The sequence below is a fragment of the Rousettus aegyptiacus genome, unplaced genomic scaffold (assembly GCF_014176215.1).
Source record: "Rousettus aegyptiacus isolate mRouAeg1 unplaced genomic scaffold, mRouAeg1.p scaffold_m13_p_12, whole genome shotgun sequence".
Classification (NCBI taxonomy): domain Eukaryota; kingdom Metazoa; phylum Chordata; class Mammalia; order Chiroptera; family Pteropodidae; genus Rousettus; species Rousettus aegyptiacus.
The window spans coordinates 53,675,508-53,698,204 of NW_023416287.1; the positions used below are offsets into that span (position 1 = coordinate 53,675,508).

Sequence of the window (22,697 nt, forward strand, 5' to 3'; positions counted from 1 at the left end):
AACATCCTTAAATGATACAACAAACTAGACATAACTGACATCTACAGATTCTTTCATCCCAAAATAGCTGCTTATACATTCTTCTCTAGTGCACATGGAACATTCTCAAGGATTGACCACATACTGGAACACAAGAGAGAGCCTCAACAAATATAAGAGGGTTGAAATCATACCAAATATATTCTGTGATCATAAAGCTTTGAAGCTGGAGATGAACTGTAAAAAGAAAGCATGAAGAACCATAAATAAATAGAGATTAAACAACATGTTATGAAGAACAACTGGGTCAGAGAAGAAATAAAAAGAGATACATAGACAAATGATAATGACAGTACGACATATTAAAACTTTTGAGACACGGCAAAAGTGCTAATAAGAGGAAAGTTCATATCATACAGGCCTATCCCCCGAAACAAGAAAGAGATGAATGATGCCCATAATAAAGGCCATCTATGACAAACTCTCACCCGACATTATGCTTAATGGTGAAAAACTAAAAACCTTCCCTCTAAGATCAGGAACAAGGCAAGGCTGTCTGCTATCGCCACTGCTATTCAATATAATATTGGAGGTCCTAGCAAGTGCAATCGCGCAAGGGAAAGATATAAAAGGCATTCAAATAGGAAATGAGTAAGTCAAACTGTCACTATTTGCGGATGACATGATTCTCTATAAAGAAAACCCTAAAGACTCTACACTACTAGAAATAATAAGCAAAAACAGTTGTTTCTGTATACAAAATCAATGTTCAAAAATCCATACTGTTCCTATACTCCAATAATGAACTGTCAGAAAAAAAGTAGAAAAAATAATTCTTTTTGCAATTGCAATAAAAAGAATTAAATGCCTAGGAATAAATCTAATGAAACATGTGAAGGACCTATATAATGAAAGTTATAAGACCCTATTAAAAGAAATAGAATATACAAAGAAATGGAAAGAAAGTCTGTGTTCCTGGACTGGAAGAGTCAACATAGTTAAAATGATCTTATTACCTAAAACATTATACAGATTTAATGCAATCCCCATTAAAATCCCATCAGCATTTTTTAAAGAAATAAAACAACATCTTCAGATTTGTACAGAAGTACGAAAGACCCCAAATTGCCAAAGTCATCCTGAGAAAAAGGAACAAGGCTGGCGGCATCTCTCTTTCCAACTTCAAATTATACTACAAAGCAATAATAATCAAAATGGCATGATATTGGCAGAAAAACAGATACACAGATGAGTGGAAGAGAATTGAGAGTCCAGAAATAAGCCCATATTTATATGGGTAAGTTATTTTTGACAAAAGAGCCAAAAACATACAGTGGAGAAAGAAAAGTATCTTCAATAAACAGTGCTGGGAAACCTGGAAAGCTATCTTTGAAAGAATGAAGCTTAGACTGTTGTCTATCACCATAAACCAAAATTAACTCAAAATGAATTAGGGACCTGAATGTAAGACCTGAAACAATAAATTGCATAGAAGAGAACACAGGAACTAAACTCATGGATCCTGGACTTAAAAAGGATTTTATAAATTTGACCTCGAAGGCAAGGGGAGTAAAAGTTAAAATAAATGAATGGGACTACATCAAACTAAAAAGCTTCTGCTCAGCAAATGAAACCTTCAACAGGATAAAGAGCCGACTATCCGAATGGGAGAATATATTTGCAAACGACGTCTCTGATAAGGGCTTAATATTCAAAATATACAAAGAACTCATACAACTCAATAGTAACAAAAAACAAATGAGCCAATTACAAACTGGGAAGAGGACCTAAACAGACACTTCTTCCAAGAAGACATACAAATGGCCAACAAACACATGAAAAGAGACTACATTGCTAGCTATTAGGGAAATGCAAATTAAAACCACACCTGTTAGAATAGCTTTCATCAACAGGACAAGTAATAACAAATGTTGGAGAGGATGCAGAGAAAAAGGAACACTCATACATACACTGCTGGTGGGACTGCAAATTGGTACAGCCACTATGGAAAACAGTATGGGGGTTCCTCAAGAAACTAAGAATTGATCTACCATATGACCCAGCAATCCCTCTCCTGGGTATTTACCGCCCAAAACCCGAAAACCCATATCCAAAAAGATATTTTCACACCAATGTTTATAGCGGCATTATTTACAGTGGCCAGGAAATGGAAGCAACTGAGGTGTCCTACAATAGATGACTGGATGAAGCTGTGGTACAAATATACGATGGAATATTACACAGCCATAAAAGATGAAATATTGCTATTTACAACAACTTGGATGGACCTTGAGGTAATCATGCTAAGCGAAATAAGTCAGACAGAAAAAGTTGAAAACCACATAGTATCACTTAAACCTAAAAGCATATAAACCTAAAAGCAGTAAACAAACAGGGCAAACAAACAGACTTATTGACATGGACAATAATACTAATGGTTATCAGAGGGTAGGGGAAAGATGGGTGGTAATGGAGTAAAAGGGGTCAAATATATGGTGACAAAAAGAAATCTAACTATGAGCAGTGAACACACAGTACAATATATATATATGCCTTACTGTTAAATTGTACACTTGAAACTTACTGGATTTTCATTAACCAACGTCCCCGTAATAAAAAAAACAACAAATTTAAAAAATAAAAATAAAAATGGTTATGTATAAATTATATTTATATAATTTACTACAATAAAAATATATTTTTTAAACTAAAAAACTACTTTTTAAAAAAATAATAGGGAGACAGGACAGCCAGAGTTCCAGAGGGACTGGAAGATGCTACACTTCTGGCTTTGGAAATGGAGGAAAAGACCACAAGCCAAGAAATGTGGATGGCTTTTAAAAGGTAGAGAAGGCAAGGCTGCTGCTCTAGAGCCTCCAAAAGGAATGCAATCTTACTGACAATGATTTTAGCCCAGTGAAGCCTGTCTGGGATGTATGACTTAGAGAACTCTAAGATAACAAATGTATGTTGTTTCACATCACAAAAACAAACAAAAAAATCCCAAACAAAGAGTTGGACAAATACAGGGTGTCAGAGGCCAAAAGTAGGAGTATTTTAGTAAAATGCATTAGTCAAACTGTTTAGTGCTGCTGAGAGCTCTAATAAGATATTTATATAATGAAAGTATATACCTTCATTGACTAGTTTTTAAATGTCATAAATAAACACATTGAATAAAATACTGTATCTTCAAAGTCCATGCACCAGACACAAAAGTATATAATGATAGAACAATTATTTAAAGTATGAAGTGAAAATACTTTTACACAGTCAAGATAAAAACAATGAATAAAACAGTTAACAAACAAGGTGATTCAACTTAGGAAAACACAAGATGAGCAGTAATACCAAGTTCTTTCCTCTTTACCAAAGAGTGGATCAGCCTTATTATGTGAACCAAGTACTTTTGGCCCACAGAGTCACAGAATTTTCTACTTAGAAGGGATCTTAAAAGATTATCTAAATGCTTATGCACATATACAGCATATCTTTATTTCAGTCCACAGTTACCTACATGGAAAATTCAGAAAAAAGCTCAGAAAATTATTGATTAAAAAATTCAAATTATTCATAATACAACTGAAATTCTTAAGTTTAATCAAATCCAATGTGTATATCAGATTGCTAGCTCATTAATTATGTGAAGATATTAAAATCTGTATTACACGTTTACAGATCTGTAATCCAAATTAGTTTTTATACTTACAGTGTAATATAACTTTGAGCTCAACGAGGAGTTTCTTTGATCCTCCATGACTTGGTCCTGGAAGTTTTTGCATTGCTTCTCCTTTTTTATTCAGTATTTCAATTCTTAATGCACCTATTAGTCCAAAAGTAAGAATGTCTTAGTTATACCCAAAGAATCTGATGAATCTGCTAGGTCTTTACACTGCATTTTAATTTTTCATGGTCTTTTACATATTGGAAACTCAAGACACAAGAAAAACCTTTCTTCAGTATTAAGGAGAAAAAACAAAACATACCAATGGGGGTTCCGGCAGGCCTAATCTCATTTGGCAATAATTCATCTCCTTCAGGCCAAGTTACTGACAATCTATCAGGAAGCCTATTATGAAACCAGCATATTAATGTTTCATGAACTCTGTTAATTTGACCTTAATTAGAAAAACAGAAGTTACTAGAAACTTTAATATTTATCATATATTTTAAAAGGTTAAATCTGAAATTCTATATGACTAATAATTTAAAAGTTTTCTCCTCCTTAACCATCACTGAGGCTACTGAAAAAGTCAGGCAAAACTTTTTGGTATTAAGAGTCAAGAAATGTCAATTTTTCGTGACTTTTCTACTCATTTATAGTGTAAGTTACCCTTTGGAGATATGAACTCTAAGAATTATCGGTGAGATACAATAAGAATCAAAATGACTGCATCATTAGCTAAACAAGAGTCACAAGTAGACGTCTGTTTTTCTATTTCCTTTTATTTCTTTTGTACTAAGCTTTGCCTTTCAGCGGTTGCTACAAATTTCTTCTAGTTGTAGACCAAAGTTTATTTTTTAACATAACAATCATAGTACCTGTAACAGTGACTCTTTAAATATATAAAATGTCCTCCTTTTTCTATAAAACAAATATAGCATTTCTGTTTTTATAACTAGAGCTTACAAGTTTTCTGGTTTGTCATATATTTATATCTAGACTACAAATGTCCCACACTCAAGAACAGTTAAAAGCATTACTAATAATCACTTGATTTTTTTTATCATGCATATTGAAATGTACATTACCTTGCCATTTCATCTTCTACATATTTTTTTACAGCTTTCTCAGCAACTGTCCTATCCAGCTTTGCAATTGGCACAGTTCTTGTTTCATCATATAGTGCTCGAGGTTCCTAAATAAATAAATTTATAACAGTCTTTCAAAGAAAACTACTCAAATTTAGCTGCAATGAAAAACATTTTTTTCAAAGAAATATATTTTACCCTAATTAAGTATATAAATTATAATAGCTATTATATTAGACCTCAAGGTTTATTTCCATTTTTTATGTCACTTCCTTAGGCCTAATTAAATACCATTTAAATATTAGCAGAATGGAGTAGGGAAAAACCCACTCCAGTTTTAGAATCATTCATTCTCAAGATAGAATTCTGGCTCCAATGTTTACTGGTTTGTAGGCTTTGTATTAAATGTGCAGTTTACAAAATTACTGTGATAACTAGCAATAACATGTGTCTGTTAAACACAGAGCATACAAATGTTGAGTTCTATAGATGACTAAAAACACCACATATAAAACATAAAAATTCATGCTAACAATATCCAAAGGAAAAACCAAATTCAAACAAAACACTGTATCTTTATTTCTACATTTAAGCAAAAATAAGTAGTACCAACAACTTTCGATAAATATTTTTTATTACTTTCTGTCTTACCATTGCAATTTGAACTTCTCCTCCTGTAGCATATACTTCTCCATCATGATCACCATAAAGAAAAAACTTTTCTATGCTTCCATAATAGAGAGGAAGTGTCTTGATTGTCTTGACCTAATGTTTTAGTTTTGAAAAAAGGCTTTGATAGTAATATATACTAACAGAAATAGGTTTAACATTATTTAACAGAACCATTTTATACAAAGAAAATTCATTATTAGAAAAATTAATGAAAAAAGTATTCTAATATTCTAATTCAGTTGTATTTGTGAAATTTTCCACTTGTTCCTAACATATCTTTGTAAAGATATGGCGATTTCTCCATACAAAAATGTCATAGCTATGCATGTGTTTAAAAGGTCCATAACTTCTTCAAAGCAAATTATTGTGAATGCCAAAGTACCACAAACCTTTTCCCCCATGAAATATTGCTTTGAGACTATAAACAGTGACATACAAATGCTGGTAAGCTATTTCCTTGAAAAATTAGCTCAAAACTTAACATGGCTTGGAAAAAAATGGTAATTTCCACTAGCCCAATTCAGCACTTTGGAAAGGACTACAGACTACAAGAGTTTACATCTAATCTACCTTTCCAGCCTTGTTTCTAAATTATTTCTCTTCACACACACATCACAGGTTGCAAGACAACCCAAATCTACTACCTGCTGCTTCCCTGAACTTACCTAAGTCTCCATCTATGCTCAAATTATCTTCTCTGAGAAAGCATTTTTTAACTAACCACCACACAAAACTGATTGCTCCGTCCTTCTTATAACTCTTCACTTGACTTCAGGAATACCATATTTCCCTAGTTTTCTTCTGTCTCACCAGCTAGCCCTTTCATTCTCCTTTGCCAGTGCAAGGGGCTTATTTTAACCCTTAAATGCTGGAAAAGCAAGGCTCTAGCTGCACTCATTACTTCTGGGTAACAGCACCTAATTCTGAAGCTTTAAATATATGATAATGACTCAGAATTATGCAGAATGGATGCCCTTCTACTTTGTAATAATCTGTGTAAACCTGAGCCTCTACCTCTTTCGAGGTCCACACAAATGCCCTTTCTTACCCAAAGAATTTCATGTTTTACTCTCTTCTCCTAGGCCTAGCTAGTCAGAAAATTCTCTCCTCTCTTTCTAAACTGCCCAAGCACTATTCACCCTCTTTTCATACCACTTACCCCGTCTTACCTATTATTATTTCTGTTTTATGTTTTCTCTGTTTTTAGGCTGCAGTATCCCTAAGGACAAAGCAAATCTCCTAGATCTCTGCATTCTTCTTAGTGTAGTCAATAAGCACAGTAACTTACAAGCAGGGTACTCAATAAGAATATGCTAAAAAATTATTATTTCATATCACATTAAAAAAAACTGAGAATCTCTACTTGAGTAAAGTTTATTGCAAGAAACAATAAAAGCCTTGCTAACTGAGCCTTAGGCAACAAACAAGTTTTTTTTTTTTTTAAATGCCATGCTAAATTATCTAAATAAAATCAGTTTAGCCTTTTCATTTTTTCCTGACACCTGAGGAACCAATACATACATTATTTTTGGCTGCTGTTAAACTCTGATACATTTAATATAATATCAAATTATACTAAAAATTGAATCTAAAGATAAGTTAAACCTACCAGCTGTCCTGCTTTGTATATTTTTCCATCCCATTCTATTGCTGAGTATGTGGCCCAGGGGCCCTGCTTTTTAGAAGGAAGATCAGAACGTGTAATTATTCCTTTAAAAAGTGTAAATTTTATTTGTTTGTCATACTTTTCATGACAGTCCTTCAGCCATAAAGCAAATTCTCTGTCAATTTTCATTCGCTGCTCCTGTAAAATTTTAAAATGTTCTATGACATACAGTAAACAAATATAACCATTGACACTAGTCATTCATTCTGTTTTTCCTTCCATATGCCCACCCCAGAAAACCTAATAAAAAAACAAATATTTTGCTGGATCTTTCTTCCATATAAATTTATATTTCTAACAAAACCATTACTGAAGAAAGAAATTCTGTGCTATCATCCACTGAACCGAGGTCTCAATGGTCAGTATCAATAAGAAAGCTTTTCTTACCTGTTTTAAATCCTAGGGTACATCAAAAAATGATGAACAGTGGTGGCAAAGGAAAAAGACTATCTGGCCATGAGAAAGGGTTAAGTGAAAACCTTCTCACTGTGACTCAGGCACATTCTCAACAGGGCAATAAAAATCTCTTTTTATGTATCAAGAACAGTTTATACATGCATACAGTACATAAACATATATATGGTATATCCACGGTATTAAAGTATCATGAGGGGAGCAATTAGGGAAAAGTCTACAAAAGATTTCTTATGAGGGTGAGAATTAAAGGTTGAGAAACACTGCTATGCAAAATACACTTTTCCTTTTAAGAATATAATATATATACACATAACTTATTCGAAAAATTAAATCATAAAATAAAGATGTGTCTTCTAATAATAAAATGTTATTGCTTAAAATTCTTCACCCTGTTGGAAGAGTATAGAGATTTATACTCAAACATAAACTGCTCTATATTTGCTTAATGCCTGTCTTTAGGAGGATGAGTAGGGAAGACCATCTCCACATTTTATGCTTTTACAGAACACAATTTATAAAGTTACAGAAGTTCATTCCTTTCTACATACTTTACACCATAATATACTATTTCCAAATGAAAATGAGGCAAAATTAAAAATGATTTCAGTGAAGGTTTTTACAGCTTACAGTTAGGGGGCAAATATCTTACTCATCAAAACACAAAAACTGACTTTAAAAAGTTATTTGAATAAGAAATACATGTATTTGGTAAAGACTCAAAAATGGCATAGTTTTTCAAAGAAAACTTGCCCCTAAGTCTGCTGCCAGATACTGATTCCTTTCTGTTGTCACTTTGTAAACTTGATAAGGATATTAAAATTATTAACCAGGAATGGAACAGTTAGTCTACCAAATTTTTATACTGCTTTTCAATATACAGCCCTTATATAACTGATTAAAATGATTCTAGGCTAAAACGTTAAGACGTCTCAGGATTCATTATCATGCAAATTATCAGATGAATCAAATCAAGACATTCACTAATGTGTCAAAGGACAATATGACAGGTATGGCAAGATGATAGTTAATCTAGGAGAAGAATATGTGACCATTACAATATTCTTTGAACTTTTCTGTGTATTTGAAATTTCCCAAAATTAGAAATAACATATTTTAAAAATACAATGTAACAAAAAAATAAAATTAACCTATTGTAGATAACTTTTGGAAAATCCAAATTATTCAATAAATGTTGGATAATTAATACCAAGTATATCATATCTAACTACAAATAAGACTTTTCTCAGTGAATAATTCTTTATAAATATTTTAATCTTCATGATTAAGAATCTTTTATTAACAGCCAAATGAATTTCAACATCTTGTAGGAATGACCAATTAAAAATACTGTGTACTATATAGTTACTAACCTGTAATTTTAGGTTTACAATAAATGCATCAATCTCTGGGCAACTCAACATTAAATTGCCAAAAGAGTAGTTTATCAAGTAAAAGTTTCTGAAGTATTTGGATAGAATAAAACTACACTAGTACACTAGTTCAACTTTTAAAAAAATTTATCATTCTTGTTTTATCAATCAAAGCATGTATTTTAATACTGATCAATAACATATAACCTTTTAGCCCAAAGTATTTCACTGTTCTACCTCAACTTCACCTTCGAGATGAGATTAAAATCACATATTTCGGTTATTAATATACAAACATACCCCTTGTTTTAGGTAAATTGTACTATATGCTCTCATTAAATACTTGCTTCTGTAGCTTCTGTTTACTATGTCAAGGTCTTGATAACAAGATATAATAAAGATCTGTAAATTTTATCCAAACATGGTTAAACCAGTTTGAAATTTGAGTAATATGAACACATAAATGCTCATGAGGATAATTTATACAAACTCTTTTGATTAAATAAAATGAAAAGTATGCAAAATGTCATATAAATCTATACTACTGACTTTTGTTGTTTATAAAATAGAACATTTGTAAATATTCAAACTTGATATTTAAAATCATACCTGTCCATTTAAAATCCTTGTAAAAAGGGTGTTCTTATCTTTCAATTTTAGCTCAAGATCCATAAAAGTCAGTTTATTTGTGCTGACCTGGAATCTGTCATTAGTAAATAATGCACCAGATATTCTATTGTAGCATTCAATTGGTGCAAGCCCTCTCTTCTTAGGAGGAGTACACCAGTCAAAGCTTAAACAGAACAAAAGATTAGTTAGCAAAAAGATTAGGTTATAAAGCGATATAATTTCAGCAAAAATCAAAACTTACTCTTCAACAGATGTATATGGTATTAGTCGGCCATTCCAAAAACATTCAAAAATAGGTCTTTTCCCTCTTGCTCCTTTCTCAAGTATGAAACAATCATCGTCATCATCTTCATCCTTTAATTCTAGAGCACAGGAGTAAGTGAAACAAAATGTTTACTGCTATGAAATACATGCAATTTTTATCACTGAGAAATTAATTTCTGTAAGTAAAATGGTAAAGTTGCTTCAGAGAAACGCAGCAGAAACTCCTAAAATCGTTAACACTGCATGCTATAAAACTTAAAGGTGGCTTTATTTAAAATTTGGCCTCAGGCAGATTTCCAAAGTGGTTCTACATTACCAATGATGTTCTTCATTTAACAGTCAAAAACTATTTGTATACTAGGCAATCTGTGTTAGTACTACACTAACTACTAAACCTGCAATCACTGAAATCTGTTCATTGAGCAAATAGTCATAAATCTAAAGAGATTATGTCTAAGCTCTCTTCCCTACAAATACAGGAGCTTGAATCCTATACTTAAAACACAGGTTTCACAATTTTATCAGAACAAGTATGTTCGCCTAAAAATTATCTGGGCAATCTACAGTATCTAGTAGCAGAAGGTTTCCCTAGTTTGGGCAAATTAATCAATACTACTAAGTTTGTCTTTTATAAACTTAAATTTTTGAAGATCAGATTCAGGTGATACAGGTAATTATAACATGTTACAAAGCATCAGATGCATAATTAGCACAACCGTCTGGCATTTTTTTGTTAGCAATACATTTTCATATTTTCCAGATAAATTAGGATCAAACATAATAATTATGATACAGCAACACTTCAGTTATTTTGGCAGTAAGTCATCCCCCACAATAAAGCCTTCTTCCTCCTAAAAAATCTTTCACAAGGAGTCCTAAAGTAAAAGTTCTTTTTAATCAAACCAAACTGCTTTGTTCTTTGAGAACTCTTCTAATCATCAATTTATTGGCTCTTATTTTAAGATATCATTTGAAGAACTATCTTTTTTGTCTACAAGCATACACAAACTAGATATGACAAAAATCAAAAAGGGACAGAGACATCACGGGAGACAGAGCCATTGAGTAGTAACATGTATGAGCACTGAATAAATAACATTGGGCACTCAAAGACTTGTAGCAGTTTCTTATTTAACCCTCGCAACATCTCTAGGAGGTATGAACTATTACCCACCCTCATTTCACAGATAAGGAAAACTGAGGTAAGCAGTAATTTGTCAAAGTTTACACGAGAAAGTGGCAGAGACAGGATTCAAATCAGCAAATCTGGTTCCAGAACCTGCAACACTAAGGATACACTGAGGAAATATTCCGAATAAGAAAATTTAATACTTTTAATCTATGAATTCAATGCAATCTCAATACTCCCACTAGGATTTTTTAGTGACTGTTCAAAGCGATTCCAAAGTTATATAGAAAAGTAAAAGATTAATAAGATTTTCTCAAAAAAGAATTGTATCTTGCCCTGTAGACATCAACACACAGTATAAAGTTATGAATATTATTACTCATGTATGAGAATATAAAATAGATTTATAGTAAAGAAACCAGATCCATATACATATGGGAACTTATTATAAAAGTGATATTTCAACGATTTTAAAATCATGACCTTCAATACAATCAGAGCTAGGAAACTAAACATCTTCATGGAAAATATTAAACTAAAGCCCTATCTCATCCTACACACAAAAAAGGAGATTACTGATGCATTAAAGATCTAAACATAAAATAATTTTTTAAAACTACAGGATCTTTTTATAATCTTGAGGTATAAAAAGACTTTCTACAGCAAGACAAAATCAGAAATCAAAAACTGACCAAAGTTTAAAACTTCTTTATAAATATCTACAAAGATAATGGGGATATAATATGGGGAATATATAAAAAATTAATATGCAGTACACAACTAAAAGTTCAGTTCAATTGAGATTTAAGATAAAAGAATATATAATGCTTCTTAAAGCCAGTGCTTTATCTGGAAGTGAATATACACAAAAATCAAGAATTATAAAAAATACAAATACCTAACAACTTTAAAAGATTTGTATAAGGAAAAAGGTTTTAAAATTTATCTAAACTTAATAGCCCAATAATAATCATTACAAGAAATAAATCACTATCCTGAATCACAACTGCACATTTTGTAGCTATGATAACAGATTGACATACTTGATGGAAAGCATGGATCATCAGGGTAAGTTTCTCTATCATATAAGAAAGGGTGATATCGGATAATCCCTTCCACTACACCGTCTCCTTCAACATGAGCTTTGAACTCAAAACTATCAGTTGCTGTGTTTATATACAACGTCTGCATGTCATCTTGTATTTCCCTTAGGTTGACAATCTTAGGTGCCTTCCCCTTTTCAAACATAGAAATCTAAAATAAAAATAAAACAAAAATAATTAAATTCTATGGTGACTTTTGTTCTTAGCTATGATCCAACATAGGAATAGGTAAAAACTACTTTAACTTGTATAAGTAATCATCTAGCTTAACAAAAAATATATATGTTATATATATATATATTTATGAGTTAAATAACTATTAGTAGTATAGTGTCGCAATAAAAATATACTAAAAATAGAAAGCAAGCAAAGAAATAGCAAAGCAGAGCTGAAGGAGAGATAAATTATGAATATATTTAACTCAAGATTTCTTGCTAAAGGTAGAAGTGGGACAATGATGTATATGAAATAGTTTCTATCGTGTGCGCAAAGATATTGAACCCAACGCTCAAATGTTTTGTGCTTCTAAATCTTACTTCACCATCATAACACTTCTATGAACAAAAGGGAAACTATGTCCCTTTTCCTCTTTGCTTTAAGACGTGATATTCAGCAACAACTCACAGCTCCATAAAAGACAGAGAAAAAAGAAACCAACTATTGTAAATGAGGGTTCAAGAAAAAAACATCTAGGAATGATATCTTTACTTGGGCATCAAATTACCAAAGAATTTTAGTAAAAAGGAGAGAGAAATTGTCTATTTATTGACTGTTTTTTCTTATCCAGAGTCACTTGGAACTGAACACTTGATAATTTATAACATTTAAAGAAGAAATTTTATCTTACTTCAATATCAATGTTGTTGAAAGGTCCACCTTCTTTTGATGTATGTTTTTCATTTCCTTTTGGGCCATGAATATAGTAATGATAAATATGCCTAAAATATAAAAGAGTAATTTATACTTTCAATTCACATAAAATTATAGTTCATATAGTCTTCTACTAAAAAATTTTATAACTATTTGGCAGTACCTATCAGGTACCAAGCACTCTATTAGGCATTTTCAAACACAGTATCTCATTTAATGGTAAAAACAATCCTAAGATGCAGCTATTGTTACACCTCATTTTGCACATACAGAAATTGGGGTGCACGAAGTTTATATAATTGATCTAAGGTCACAGAACTAGAGTGTGGGAGAGGGGAGCTTCAATCCAGGCCTTTCCTACTTCGAATCCACATACATCATGTTTCCAAAAAGTATAGTTCGAAAAAAAAATACTAGAAGAGGCTATAATTCTACTTGTGAGGAATGTTCTAGAAAGAACTCAAATATGAGGGAGTATATAGGTTTAGATATCGTTATCTGTGCAACATGAGAATATTCTATAACTCTCACTGTTCCTCTGCTATAGCATTGAAATAATCTTATCCCAATATTCCCCAAACAAAACTAATGCATTCAACATTATCCCATCGAAAACCACTACTTCAGAAATCTTTGCTACTTTATTTTTAAGGCTAAAAATAACTGTATTTTGGTAACCTTATTCACAACTAAGACATATCATATCTGTAGTTATTCTTCAAACAGGAATTTGCAATATTTTTCACATGAATTTTAACTTTAAAAATAATTATCCTAGCTATTGTTTAAAGCACTACTGAGATAAAATGAAATCACTGAAAATCTTAAGACCTTCAGATATTTCAGAAGTGTTAACATCATAATTAAAAGTTTACAATCATGTATTAAGAGAATGATATTACTAGCTTAGCAATTGTATGAATAGTAAAAGTTATATGTTATTCTTTGCTAGAGTAAGGGAATGTCCTAATTGTGTGTTATGTACACAGTTCCTCTAATTACTGATAAAATACATACTTAGAGAAGAAAAATTCCAAAGTCTTATTTAAAATTTTGGGTTATACGTCCAATAAACATCAATATTCAAGAAAAAAAATGATATTCCTAATATCAAATTTATTTTCCTATAAAAGAAAAAAATTCTAACTCTGTTAATACATATTTATGTATAGAGAATCTCAAATGAAGTACAATAGCCTTTAGGGTAAAGATGAAAAGATAGCTTTTTCAAAAATATGAATTTTATTTTTGCAGACATACATTTTTGCAAGACCATAATTCAAACTAAAACAAATTAGAAAAACAATCCAATAAATGGCCTATATTTTATAGTTACAGAGAAAAGGCTTAGAGCCATTAAATATTCCTCTGATTTAGTCTAATTGAATCTACATTCCTTAAAAGGTTCCTTGGAATTGATACAAAGTTTTATTTTCATTATTACTAATATGGCATATAGGCACATAGACACATTTTTTCATATTAAAAGACTCACTGCAGTCATTTGATAAATACTTATCGAGCATCTACTATGTAACAGGACACAATGGAGAAATAGCAGTGCGTAAAAAAAAAAACATTTTAATGGGAGAAGGCAGATAAAAAATAAGTAAAATATACTGAAGATTATGACAGTCCTATAGAGAAGCACAAAAAGGTGATATGAGAATGATAGTGTTGAATTTGATAAATTCTGGTTTATTTTAAATTTTACCAAAGGTGTCAAAAAGCCTGTGTCTCAAATAATAAACAATGCTAACATTAGAGTATTGGTTACTATAGTGAAAGAAATGAGACAGGACCAAAGCAGATAGCCAAGAGACTGTATTTGTAATAGATACAAGGTGTATCTGTTAATATTTTCTGTCTTAAAAAAGGTAAATAGTAGCATGTCCTGAATCAAATATAATTACTTACGCTAACTGTCTTGTCCAAAGATGGAAATAATTTTTCAAGTACTGTATGTGTTCTGGTTGTACTCCTGTAATAATCACAGCAGTAAAGCTATTTTTTTCTTTCTCTTCTGAGATAAGATAATGTAGAAATCGTTCATCATCATTTGTAATATGAACAGAATCAGAAGGCTGCACAAATGAATATAAATAAAACATTATATACACCTTAATTATAGAAATAACATTTAACGTGATTCACCTGGATAGCTTCAAACACAGGGTTCAAAAAAACTTAGAGAAAAATGGCCCACTACATTATTCAGCTGAATATGTGACAATGCTGTGAAGACAGGGAAACTATTACATAGATTGCTAAACTGTCAAACGTAAAGGAGTGTCCTACCATAATGCTAAATCAATTTTAGAATCATAAAGAAAAACAAACATTGAGTTTTAAAATGCCAGAAAAAAACTAAAGACATTTACCCTAGAGTAGAATAAGTCCTTGCTTGGGACACCTACCATTTAACTTGGTCAAATCCAATGCCTGGTCCTCTATGTTTAAAAAAACTAGGATGCAGCCAGAAGCCAGCTGCCTTAGCACAATGGTGACTGTGTTTATCAATAGGGAGGAAAATCCTGGGCCCCAGTCCATTTTCAGAGAACATCTATAACTTACAGAAGGGAAGTGGGGGGAGTATTTGAGGATTAAGTATTATAAACTTCTCAACATTTACTATGAGTCTATGTGTGTTAAAAATTGCATGTATATTTATGTATATATATGCTAGGTATGTTGCCATGTACATAAAAATTGTAAAGATAAAGATACACACTGAACTATCAAGTCTAGGAAACTGGCTGATTTTCTTTGTTTTATAAGCATGTATTATTACTTTCTTAATAAAAAATACAAAATAAGCCCTGCAAAACCATTCCAATCATCCCTGCACACTAACTCACTAATATTACAGCTACAATACACAATATACAAGTAGTATTTTATAAACTTTGAGAGTAAGATTAGCTCGAGTTTACTAACAATGCAGGTTCATTATTCAAATATTTATCAAGCACCTTCCAAGTCCTATGACTCAACCTACACATAAGATGATAAGGTTCAAAATAAATAATACAGCGCCCTTCCTACAAATTGCATCTAGTAAGAAATGAGAAACAAATGATTACAAAACAATGTACCATTATAAATATATGAACCAAGAGCTACAGAGTTAAAAAGGGTGACTTTCACCCAACAAATGACTTAAAAATATTCCAGACCAATGAGAACACATAGGATTGGAGAGTATAAGGGGAAATAAGGTAGTTCAGAATATGATGAAAGATGGGGCTAGAAAGACTGACTCAAGTAGCAGAAATGGGTGAAAGAGAAACAGATGAAACTATGTTAAAAGACAGAATTAAATGTGAATGATTATAGGGATTACAATTATTAACTGCTTGGACAGTTAATTGAAAAGGGTAGTCATGGGGAAGGGAGAGAAAAGAAGAAGAAAGGTTTACAGATGTTTGATTTCAGATGTACCAAAAGTAGTTATTTATGGAACACCTGAAGACATCTAGCTGAAATTCAAAATCAATGTGCTAGATATAATCGGTTGATACTCAGCCACCTGTTCACACCACCTTTTATTGTCTCCTCCTGGCTCCAGAGGATGGAAAGCCAAAAAAGTCTACTCAGATGCCTTTACTTTTGGGGTTGTAGATACAAATTAGGTTTTGTCAATTAGATGCAGTAACCAAAGATTTAGAAGAGAAAAATGAAGCAATAAGGCAATTTCCTAAGGTTTCTTAAAGGTTTTCTGTTATCATGAGTACTGGAAAGACCATTATTCTGGGTCCAGCTCAAGTGTCAGCTCTGATCACAGCCAGAAATTGTGTTTCTGTGTTGGAGCAATTGTGGCAAGGCCTTTACAATCCTGGATCATAGATAAGGCACTGTATTTCTGAATTACAGATGCAGTGTTGATCCTCCAGCTATGTGATTATAGCATGTGTTACAGCACTCCTTGAGAGTCAATTCATTTTGTCCTGGCATCATTCCACAAGGCTCTGCCTAGAGTTCATTCCTTCAGCCCTTCCAATAATCATGTAAGTATCTAATTCCCTTTATTAAATCCTTTTCTATTTAAAGTGCCTAGAATGGTTTCCTTTATCGAGTTCAGTTTGATTCAGTGTCTGAATCTAAAGAGAAAAGTCTCCTGACAAAGAAATACAGATTTGAGAACTAATGATATTAAGTTTTCTGTGCACACATGCATAGAAAAAGAAAGATTGCTGGTTCTAGATCTAGAGCCATCAACCCTACTCAATTGTAATAAATACTAACAGTTCAGGGATACAGGAAGAACCAAAAAATAAAGTTGGCTAGAAAGGGCAGGTCAGGAAAAAAATGACCTAGGTACCCATGAAATGTCTGTTGAGATGAACTAAGCACAAAACACAGGAAAAGCTGGTAGAAATGAGGACCCAAGAGATCTCAGTTCTATTCAAGCATTATTATATGTAGTATACAGCTTTGAAAATCACCTAAATTTTCAATTTCTATTTTTTCACCAGTTTTAACACGGCAAATAATATTTCCACCAAAATACTTTACAGGAAAAGGTAACATGGAATACTGTTATGTAGATATATTAAGATATGTATGTAAGCTGTTAAAAAAAATGCAATGAATTTAAAGAGAAAAAAGTGGAGAAGCAAAATGAAATTTCCTAGACATAAAGGAATGTTAAGTTATAGAAAAAACAAATATACTAATAAACATGAAAAAACTATTCAGCTCACTAACAATGAAAGAAAAAGTATTATTTTTACCTATCGAATTGCCCACATTTTGCTGCCCCATCTTTCCTTTTTAAAAATAAGGAAATGACCAGAGACATTTTCATATACGGTTAAGTGTATTTAATTTGGGTTCAATCTTTCTGAAAAGCAGTTTTGTAATACATAATACAAGCATTTATAAAGTTCATATTTGTTGTTGCAGCCGTTAAAATTCTAACAATCTATGCTAAAATTATAATTCAGGCAAAAATGTATGGACAGATATTTATGGTAGTGTCTTTATAATTATAGCAAAATCCTTTAAATAAGCTAAATGTTCAATGGAATAGTAACAGTACACTCAGCCCAAGAAATACTATGAAGCTATTAAAAGTCTGTACACCAAAATATTTTATAAAATGGAGAAATACTCAAATGTTGATTTAAAAAATGCTGGCTCAAACTATAAGTATTTAACCAAAAGGACTAGAAGGAAATTCAACTAAATGTAAGTACTTTTGTCTGGCATTTGAAACTGTTATTACTTCTTTATACTTTCCTACAAATTTTTTGCCATTTGTTTTAGAATCAGAAAGAATTTTTAGATACCTCAAAATTACTTTAAAATTTTTAGTTAAAAAATTCTAAGGTGTTTCAAATAGAGAAAAGTTGAATGAAAAATATGTACATGACCAAGATTCAAATTTGTTAACATTCTGCTTATTAAAATAAGAACTTGAAAGCAAATTTGTAACAAATAAATTGCTCATTTCTTTCTCGAAAGCTCTGATTTCCTAAAAGCCTATTACCCTATCACTGTTTTCTCCAGTTCTGTAATTAATATACAATAAAGATATAAAAACTCAAACTCAGTGCAAGGAAGAAAGTTAATCTTAGGAGCAAGTTTCAGGAGGCTTACCTGGCTTTGTAAAAAAAAAAAACAAAACAAAAAACAAAACAAAACAAAACAAAACCCAAAACAACAGCTTAAAGATTTCCAGCCTGAGAAAGCACGTAAATGATCACTTTTGCTATTTGCATCATTAAAGGAAAAAGAATGAAAATTCTGTACATTTAAGTTTTTTAAAGCCACATTAGTACCTTAGAATTTGAAAAAAAAACCCTCTCATCCTGTCATCTATCCAAAGTAATAAATTTACAATTAATAAGTTAAAATGTATTGTACCTTTCTGTTTCTAATATATCCACTATATATTGACTCTTTATTTTTCTCCTTCTTCTCAAAATCTTCTTTAGAAAGCACAAGCTCATGAACATCTTGGGAATCTGCAGGTTTGCTTATCATCTGTTAAATATTAAAAAGAGCACTTAAAAAATTCCTAAAACTTAAAGTGGCTAATACATTTTGACACCATCAACCACAAAATATTTTGATCGATTTTCATTTTAATAAATTTTTTACTTACTCTGGCTGATTGTCCAACAAAAAAAACAGCCTGCTTGCCCCCAACACCAAAATAGGAAATATCACTGTTTAAACTGCGTGGCACTGGCACTGGTCGAACATATCCTGAATGATCACTAAAATAAAACATTAATGCAGATTTAAAACGAACTACTTAAGCACAAAAGGAAACTGTTATAGCACTTTTATTTATTGACTGTTAATAAAATGATCCCCAAGCCAGACATCCCTATTCAAAGGTTTAAAAAGATAGTAGGAATTCAAGATATCTAGTCTAGCGGTTCTCAAAGTTTATTCCCCAGACCAGTTGTATCAGTATAACCTGGAAACTCTAAGAAATGCAGATTCTTGAGCCCATCCCACTGTCGGAAAATTTAAAAAAAAAAAAAAAGTACTAAATACATATCTGTACATATATATACATACATACATATGTATAACTCTACAACCTTCCCTTTAAAACTGTTTACTGCTTCAAAACTCATTAAAATACAGTCTGAAGAATAATGGGAATTACAACAGAGAGTCTTATTTCCATGTATTGTGACAAATGAGAGCTCTAAGTAACCCGCCTATTGAACCATATTGGAGAGTAGACATCTTTGTTGTCTCAGAATATACGCAAGGTCTCCAGGGACATCGTTTAGCAATATCAGAAATAGAAATGAGAGTGAGGCTGGAACCACTATTACGCCAAATGGAAAGGTTAGAGAGAGGTGAAAATAGCTGGAAAGAATTAGAGAACACAAAGATACATTCAAAGAACTTACCCATAAGAAACAATGAAAAGGAACTGAAAATATCTCACATGGTTTAAGTGTAGTTTTAGAAAGAGAGAGAATGGATAACAGCTGCAAATATTCTTGAACCACTAAAAGACGTGGCTCTACAAATTAAGACCAAAAGAGCCCAAACAGGATGCATAAAAAGAAATCCACAACACAGTACACACTAAAAACAAAAATGAAGAACTAGAAAACAGGCTGAGAGAGAAGTTAGCAGGCTTTGATGGTAACAGTATGAGACAGTAGAATATTATCTTCCAAGTGCCCAGAGAAAATTTGTTCACCTAAAATTGTGAACTAGAGCTAAATAATGTATAGATAAAACCACAAGAATTTACCTTCAGAGAACTGCTCTAAAGGAATGTTTCTACAAGCACAATCTGACATGCAAGGTTATAATATGATAATTTTTATAATAAGGTAATTTTTAAAATGTGTTAAATGTTTTTCTAAACATTTTAGAAAAAAATGTTTATAAATTGTGAGACTTCTAAAAAGTCACACTTGAAACACTAGTCAACAAAAAGTATTATTTTAAGAAAGAAGTGGTCAGAGCTAAAGTGTTCCAAATTCTTTAACATAGGAGGAAGGAAATAGTTTAAATTTTGAAGTCTAAAATTAAATATACATTTTAAAGTTTCAAAGACAACCAGGAAAGTAAACATATAAATTCTAAAATATTAAAGAGAAAGGTGAGAAAAGATTTTAAAAAGCAATAACAAAGATGCAACGAATTTAAAAAAAATAATAAGATAAATAAAAATATTTTAATTGGTATAAAAAGTCTTTACCCATATATCAATAATCTAAATTAACATAAAGACAACAATGACCAGGTAAGACACTGTAATACCAGACTTACAAAACAAAGCACAAAAATAAACTGCCCCCTCACAACATACAACAGACCACCACATGCAAACCCAAACAGCACAGAGATTCTGGGAAAATATGGCGAGTGAGAGACGTCCTCAAATCTCTCCTCTTGAAACAATAAGCTGAACATCTAAAACTGAACAACAAACACCCAAATTGCACACAGGACCACGTCTGAGCATGGGATCTGTGCATAAGTACTACCACAGGTCAGAACCTCCCGCCTTCCCCGCCCCCATCCCCCCCAAACCAGGCAGTGAAATGAAGAAGCTGCCTCTCGCAGTCCCCGGAGCTCCTTGCAGGAGAAGTTGGAGAGGTGAAGGTGTGGCAACTTCCCAGATTAGCCCTGCTTGGAAGTGCCGGGACTTAGCGGCTGACAACATGGCACAGTCATCAGGGCAGAAAACAGAGAAGCGGGACTGGATGGCTGAGAAACAACAGTTGATTTTCACCGGCACCAGTTCCAAAACTGAGGCTAAACTGCAGCCCCTAACCCCAAACCCAAAGGGCCTCTCCCCCCCATACACTCCGAGACCATCACGGAGCCCAAGAGGAATATGAGCAAACTCTGTGGAGACTAAGGCTACCTTTCCCAGCCTCTGGAGCTCCTTGTAAAAGGAGGGGGAGGGGAGAAGGAGCAGCGAGTTCCTGCTCTAAGTTCCCTGAACAGCTAAACCTAAGAGGGTTGTGGTCTCCCCATGGTCAGCTGACTGCAGGGCCCCAGGCATCAGGACAGAGAGTGGAGAAGCAGCCAGAAGAGAAACAACAGTTGATTCTTATCGACTATGGTTGCAAAATCAAGGCTGAGCTGCGACCCCCAAACCCCAACAGAGGGCCCATTCCCCCATATCCTCTGAGACTGATCACTGCAGAGCCCCAGAGGAATCTGAGCAAACATTACGAAACTGTTAGGAATCCAAGAGGCTTAAATGCCTCCTACTGGAAACCAAAAGATGAGTCTTTGCAGCAAGCTAAAGAGAGACCTTTATATAATGAATCTTCTTTCTGGAAAAACAACAGAATACACTTTCATTAATGCCCAGGCAGAAAAATAGTCCATTAATCACCATGACCAACCAAGGTGACAGGCATCTCAGGAAGAAAGAGAAAAATCTCCAGAAAATGAGCTCACATACATAGAAATATGCGACTTAAGTGACAGGGAATTCGGGATAGTACTTAAGAAAAAACTCAGTGAGTTCCAAAATGAGTCGTATCAACGATTTCAGGAATTGCAAAAACAACTAGACGAGTAGAGAAAGGAGACTGAAACCCTCAAAAACAACCAAATAAAAATCTTGGAGATAAATAAAACACACACTGCAAGAGTTGAAAAATGAAAATAGCAAGCTTGGGAAACAGTCAACCAAATGGAGGAAAGGATCAGTGATATTAAAGACAGAAATCTAGAAATAAATCAGAAGGAAGAAGAAAGAAACCCATGAATGAAAAATAGTGAAAGAGAAATAGAAGAACTAACTGATAACAGCAGGAGAAAAAACATAAGAAATATAGGCATTACTAAAGGCAAGGAAAAGGAGCAGGGACTAGAAGGCATTTTCAGACAAACAGTGGACGAGAATTTCCCAAAACTAAGAAATGAGCTGGAACTCGGAATTCAAGAAGTGAACAGAACACCCAATTTTCTCAACACGAAAGGCCTTCACCAAAACACATTGTATTAAAGTTATTAAAAATCAATGACAAAGAAAGAATTCTTAGGGCAGCCAGAAAGAAAAAAATGGTAATGTATAAAGGAAAACCCATTAGATTATCATCAGACTTCTCAGCACAGACCTTACAAGCCAGAAAGGAATGGAATCAAATATTTAAACTATTACGTGAAAGGAACTACCAGCCAAGAATAATGTATCCGGCTAATATCTCCTTTAGATATGAAAGAGAAATTAATACCTTTCCAGACATACAAAAATTGAGAGAATTCTCCATTACAAGGCCTGCACTACAGGAAATTCCGAAAGGGGTCAGTGCACCTAAAACAAGATAATAACAAAAATGCATACTTAGGAGTAAAGTGACTATCAGGCAGAGAGAAGCAGAAGAGTGCAACCCTTA

General features: G+C 32.7%; 1 protein-coding gene across 2 annotated transcripts in view; it reads right to left on the minus strand.

Annotated features, from left to right (window-relative positions):
• SMCHD1 (structural maintenance of chromosomes flexible hinge domain containing 1) overlaps positions 1–22,697 on the minus strand; it is a 133,170-nt gene that overhangs the window by 82,197 nt on the left and 28,276 nt on the right. For both annotated transcript variants that reach the window (XM_016156884.2, XM_036229883.1), the window contains 12 exons: positions 18,962–19,076; positions 18,721–18,840; positions 14,770–14,936; positions 12,830–12,920; positions 11,923–12,133; positions 9,728–9,848; positions 9,466–9,649; positions 7,013–7,207; positions 5,383–5,496; positions 4,732–4,838; positions 3,966–4,048; positions 3,689–3,802 (listed from right to left, as the gene is read on the minus strand). In XM_016156884.2, the coding sequence (XP_016012370.2) occupies positions 3,689–3,802; positions 3,966–4,048; positions 4,732–4,838; positions 5,383–5,496; positions 7,013–7,207; positions 9,466–9,649; positions 9,728–9,848; positions 11,923–12,133; positions 12,830–12,920; positions 14,770–14,936; positions 18,721–18,840; positions 18,962–19,076 (1,622 nt within the window). The remainder of the gene's footprint in view (positions 1–3,688; positions 3,803–3,965; positions 4,049–4,731; positions 4,839–5,382; positions 5,497–7,012; positions 7,208–9,465; positions 9,650–9,727; positions 9,849–11,922; positions 12,134–12,829; positions 12,921–14,769; positions 14,937–18,720; positions 18,841–18,961; positions 19,077–22,697) is intronic.